This window comes from Notothenia coriiceps, unplaced genomic scaffold (assembly GCF_000735185.1).
Source record: "Notothenia coriiceps isolate Sejong01 unplaced genomic scaffold, NC01 NC01_scaffold00028799, whole genome shotgun sequence".
Taxonomy (NCBI): domain Eukaryota; kingdom Metazoa; phylum Chordata; class Actinopteri; order Perciformes; family Nototheniidae; genus Notothenia; species Notothenia coriiceps.
Window position 1 is genome coordinate 89,985 of NW_011361500.1, and position 6,431 is coordinate 96,415.

Consider the following 6,431-nt stretch of genomic DNA (forward strand, 5'->3'; position numbering starts at 1 on the left):
TGTTATAGTGAGCACTTTTCCTTTGCAAGAGAGGTTATTGGATAGCGGACACCACAACGGCCATCGATATCACAACATACTGACTCTAACTAACCTCAGATCGATTCTTGTCACAGATAGTTCGTTGTTGAGCAATTAACAAGGGACTCTGAACTCCCTTTTTTGCTCCATATGGCTGGCCTTTGGTGGTCCCATCAGTAGGGGTATAGGATTAGGGTTGGGTTAGGCGTATGGTGATGAATCGGCTGGTTCCATGGCAGTGGTGGAAGGTTATGTCTTGGGAGGCGTATGTTCACCGATGATTCGAATTAGTCGAATCACAACATTATTCTCACTTCAGGTTTACACCAGATACTAACTAGGTTTTCAGGATCCCCCCAGACCCCCCCAATAAAGCAAAACTGCACGTTTCAGAAGTGGGAATAATGGGAGACAAAAACAAAAGTGTTGCATTTATATATTTTGTTCATTGTATACTTATTATTACATGTGTATAGATATGAGCTGAGTAACATTATGAATTGTGTAATTTATATACCGTACGAATGCCGGCCAGATACTCGTTATGACCGGTGATCTGAGTTACAATGTTGGAGAAACTTCAGTCCAAATGCCCCTATCACCTACTTCTTCCCCTTTCACCTGTGTATCTCCTAATAAAAGGTGGTTTCCTCTCGCACCAAAATAATATCTTTAACAAAGGTACAGTGTAGTAAGAGTAATATATATGTGTATTTCTATACAGTGTAGAATATCATAACAGCCAAAGTACAGTCTAGTAAACTGAGTATATACAGTGAAGTATAGGATAAAGTATATTATAAATACAGTGTAAGTATGATAGCATGAGATCAAGGTACATTTATATTGCATTGTAGTCAGGGTTTGGTTGTTAACTGGAATCATTGTAACGGCGGTTACGTAATCAGGAATACACAAATCAAGTAACTGTAATTCAGCCTCGTGTTACATTTGAAAAACGAGTAATCTGATTACAGTTACTTCCGTAAAAACCTGAAGTGAATACATTTTGGATACTAATTGGATTATTGGTGGAAAGATTTCCTAACAACATCTTAAAAATTCAATACTGAAGGAAACAGCCGAATATCACAGCGCACAAAACCTATTACCGCCGCAGAGGACCGAAAAAGGGAGCATTTGAAAAAAAAGGGGCGGGTCCGCTCAGTTGAAATGCTAACAACGAAATATGGAGGAACAGAAGTCTGCGTTTAAATCGTGTTGTGTGTGTGTAGAGGTGTGTGTTGGTTAAAACACATCAACACAGGGTAACACAGTGAAGGCGGTGCGTGAAAAGGCACTGCCGCGCTCCTCTTCTCAGAGGCTAAGTTAACCCTCCCGCTGCCTCCTGGTGCTGCAGAGATTTTCAATAAAGTGAAGGAGGTTTTTCCTTCTATAAAACAGCTGTGGCAGCAGATACTGTGAGTGTCAAAGCATGAATACATTAGAATCAAGGCAGACTGGTTGGCCACACAACTCTCCTGTTTTGGCCGATCAGCGGTGCTTGGAACAAATATAGCCTCTACACCCTGGCCGAAATGTCATTAAAATGAAGTCAGATTTCGAACATTTTAATTCATGTCTTGCCAACACTGCAGGACAGAAGGCGACACAGCCCGTTCTAAGCCATGTCTCTTCACTCCTCACATCCCAAGCTGCATCCCCAAAAAGTGTATTATGTATGTTTTACATCGTTTCAGATGTTGTGTGTTTCAGTTGTGCTTAAAACAGTAAAAATACGTTCAGTTTCCTTTTGCTTTTTGTGCCTCCTGTACACCAAAACATACCATCTGTGATGGAAAAAGAAAGTAATCCAAAAGTAATCTATAAATAATCTGATTACGTAACTGTAACTGTATTCGGATTACTTTCAGAGCCATGTATTCAGTAATCAGTAACTGATTACATTTACACAGTAACCCTCCCAACCCTGTAGTACAGTGTAATATAGTATATTATAGAACATTGTTGTAAAGTACAATATTGTTTATTTTACTGCACTGTAGAATACCATAACTGTAAAGTGCAGTGTAGTAAACTGAGTATATTCAGTAAAGTATATGATAGAGTATATTATAATACAGTCTAGTGTAGCATGATACTGTACATTATAGTAGTGTAATGTAGTTTATTATAGAACAATAGAGTATAGAATTATATACAATGTTACCCATAAAGTTGGGAAAAAATGTTTTACCTCTTGAAATAATTGTGACAATGTGATTTATTCTTGATAGACAAAGTGTTTATCTTCTCCAAACTTTATTGATCAATCTTTTCCAAACATATCACAGTGAACATGAAATAGGAATTAAAAGAGGAGGTTGTTTGAAAACCAAATTATTCCAAGTTTACGGACAACATCATAGTATATTATAGCACTGTGTAGTATAGTATAGTATAGTATAGTTTATAGGTTAGGATTCACTATAGTCCTGTGCTAACCATGTTCCTGCCTCTGTGTGTTCTGTCAGGTGAAGAGGGATGCCGGGGGGACCACCAAGTACATGGAGCTGTACATCGTGGCCGACAACACTCTGGTAAGTTGACAGGAGCCCTCCACTCTTCTATTCCACAGCCTCACTTTGGTCCATCAGTGTGAGACCTCCACTGACGTCACACAGCCATCAAACAGCAGCAGCATGGAAACAGGTCCACGTCGTTAACAAAGATCCTATTCCAGCTAATAGAGCTTATTCATGCTGAAAGCTCTAAAGCGATGATAGGCACAGCGAGGCGGAAGCATGTGGAAATTAGGCAGAAGGATTTGTCTGCTTAATGCCATGTATTCAGTTGGAATCTAAAGGTGGAAGGGCTTTTAAATAGACACTGAGCTGCAGTGTGAGGAGATGCAATATCTTCATAAAATCCAGTTAGGGTTTGTCTTCTACATTAATGCCATGGTAACCACACATGGCGACCAAAAGGAGTCTGGTCCATTGTGTAAGTGGTGTAATTATAATGATGGAGCAGGGTTTAAGTGGTGAAGCGGGAATGGTGGGGTTAGAGTTATGTTTTCATGGATCATTATTCTCTGCAGGGAGCTTTACAAAGAATGATCTTCAAGATTTTATTTATTTTTCTGACTGCTGACCTCATTCCTGCCTCTAATACTCCCCCATTCTCTCTGTCCTGCAGTTTAAGCGGCAGAATAAGGACTACGAAAAAACCAAGGCCAGGATAATGGAAATTGCCAATTACGTGGATAAGGTAAGGCTGATGGGCTCAGTCTGCAATTCAAGAGAACAAACAGCCCCATTCAACAACTGATAGACACTGTCGCACTGTCCCCACACATCTTCATATCATCTATTACCAACCATATCTGAAGATTGTTGACGTTCCAAATCAATAATTAGGGATTGAACAGTGTACACAAAATCTTCTGTTCTATGAAAGCCTGTGAAAATTGAATCAATATTGTCCTTCAACAGCCCTTAAAGGGAGATCGGAGAAAATTGCCTTGTGTGACCAGACTGTGTTATTGGAGCTCACGACAAGATTGTGTAGGCAGGTACATAGCTGTTGTTGTTTTGTGGTGTGTTTAGTTCTACAGGGCTCTGAACATCCGGGTGCCTCTGATTGGTCTGGAGGTGTGGACAGACAGAGACCAGTGCATCGTCAACGAGGATCCCAACGCCACACTCTGGTCCTTCCTCCAGTGGAGACAGAAGCTGAAGTCCCGCAAGAAACACGACAACGCCCAGCTGCTGACGTGAGCAATATATACACACACACACACGTAAAGCTAAGCTATAGCCGTCATGTCATCACATCAGCCACACAGCAGCTGTGAGTCCTCGTCACATCTGTTCAGCTGCGTTCCTGCTGAAGCATTCCTGCAGCGCTCCTGGCCCAAAACACAATTAATGTGGTCATACAAGTTCTGTTAGTTGAGGAAAATAGATTTGAAGCCTAAGATTGCTTCTGTAGCTTCAAAGAATAATATACTGTATATCAGTGCTTTTTGGCTGTGTACCTACAAGTTTGCTATATCAACCCAAAAGTGTGGTCGGAACTTGGCCATTAAAACTGTTTTAGGTCATAAAAAAACCTGTTCTGTTCTTATTTTCTTATAACATTTGAAAAGCTAAGTCGAATTTTTTTTTTAAACTGACTTACATACAGTATAAGAATTGCAAGTTGTGAGTGTGATGTCACCAAATGGTTTGTGCACTATTGCCTAGTGTTTTGCCATTTCCATATAGGTTCTTTTTCTATCAGTGTCACAAGAGGGGGTAACTAAGTACAGTTGAACCCTGACCAAGAAATGTTAGGCAAACAAGATGTAACAATTAATTTTCATGAAAAGAAAACACACCAGCAATAGAATTAATTTCAAAGAATAAAAGACTGATGAGACCCAAACCCCACAACGCCACGGTAACGCCCAAACTCTCATTGTCTAATTTACTGTAAATACATTATTCTTGGAGACTTGGAACTAGCTATTGAGACCATAAACCTTTGGGAACATATTACTTTGGAAGCAAGCTGTGTGCTCCTTTTGTCATAGACTCTATAGAACTGCACTTTAGACCATTAGAATGAATACAAGTTTAAAAGGGACATATCATGAATAACTTTGTTGTGCTTATGCATATACATTTAGGTTTCTGGAGTGCCTACTAATCCCCAAATGAAAATATGAATTTGAATACTAAAAACCCAGTAAATATTTTTGTGGGCTGCCCATTTCCCTCCGTATTAAAAAACAGTTTTAACCTGTTAAGCCCGGCAGCATTTAACAAACTATAAATTGTGTCATAACCACTTAACGGGAAGAAACTCGGCTAACAGACAATATAACAATTTTGACCGAAACAAAACACAAGTCTAACACAGAGCCTCTGAATTAGCCCTGAGAGAAAAAATGCCAACGCACTTATTAGCACAGAACTCACGGTATAAATACTTTATTCAGGGTTCCCGCGGGGTCTTAAAAAGTCTTACATTTGATAATCTGAATTTAAGGCCTTAAAAAGGTCTTAAATATGACCAAAAAAATAAGAAAGGTCTTAAATATGATTTTAGAAGGTCTTAAAAATGATCGGATTTGAAAGGTACTTCTGTGTTGCGATAGCGTCTAAATGTGTTTTGGGGGAAATGTCCGGGCTGCAAAGTAACCAGTACGGTAATAGCCTTTCAGTTCCCCCCCAAAACATTTGTATTGAATTAAATCAACATGGAACCAACTTTGTTTCCCCCGGCCCCTTATTGGAGAACACCCAGCTAGTAACCTAGCAACCAAGCTTCAGCTAGCGGCAGTCAGAAACTCATGTCTCTTCGAATCTACTTACAAATAAATATGGGGAAGTGTAAATTCAACCGTATTTGGTTGGAAAACATCTAATTTAGTGCTTCGTTGAAACCATTGGAAGGAACGTGTTTGAAGCCCGCTGCACCTTTTTGCAAAAGAAATTAGCGTTTTTTTGTGCTAATGCAGCGTAAGCTAATGTAGCGTGAGGTAGTGCAGCATTAGCTAGTGCAGCAGCTCCCGCAACAAGACCGGGGGACCTCCGGTCGACGTTTGGGTCTACGTCAACCCTAAAAGCGGAGGTGCTTGTTAAATATGTTCTTTATTCTCGCGTCCAGGAGAGAAGCTTTAAAATGAGACTAAATGGAGTCTCTGAAAAGATTCAAATGGGATACTTTAATTTTTTTTAAAAGGCGCGGTAGTGTTACAGACAGAATATTGTTCCGGCAGAAAACAGGTGTGATCTGGCTCTCCTGAGCAAGACGAGAAGCCCGATCCCCCGTTCGGTGCCGTTATATATCCTCTGCTGGCTCCTCCCCGCCAGCCGGCTCGCCTCGCCTCTAATGTCCGTTGTTGCATTTAAACAGAGGATTGGTACTTTTCACCTTCAACATATGCTTAACACGCCTTTTCTCCTCATATTCTCTTTCATCACTTTTCATGTAACACATTCTAAACGCTGTAATCAATACTCTAAAACATACAGAAAATACTTCACGGCTGGTTTGGTTTCCGGATGTTGTCACATGCTACTCTCGTCTGTAAACAATAATGTATTCAAATAAACTGTACTTTCATTTAATATTCAGCATGGTAGTATCTCGACATCTATAGTTGTAGTGTTAAATCAGTAGGTTTCGGTTTGCACCACTCCATGTCATTTCGCTACTCAATTCACCTCTTTAGGAAATCGTATATTAGCCACATGCTAAATGCTAACCGTAGATGAAGGATTTTCAGAATAAAAGCTTAACTGCTTGTGCACAAGAATTTCTGGTTTTTCAGTATAAAAGAGCGTTTAAACTGACGGTATGTTTAAGCTACATTATACCGTCAAAACATTGATTTTAATTTCTAACATCGCTCAAGGAATGAGGGAGACCCTGCAAGGAATTTAACTACTCAACATAAGCTCACAACAAATGTCAACACA

General features: G+C 39.9%; 1 protein-coding gene across 1 annotated transcript in view; it reads right to left on the bottom strand.

Annotated features, from left to right (window-relative positions):
• Positions 1-3,824: 3,824 nt before the first annotated feature.
• LOC104958410 (uncharacterized protein CXorf22) overlaps positions 3,825-6,431 on the bottom strand; it is a 29,147-nt gene continuing 26,540 nt past the window's right edge. The window contains exon 16 of the mRNA XM_010786149.1: positions 3,825-3,871. Coding sequence (XP_010784451.1) covers positions 3,825-3,871 — 47 coding nt within the window. The remainder of the gene's footprint in view (positions 3,872-6,431) is intronic.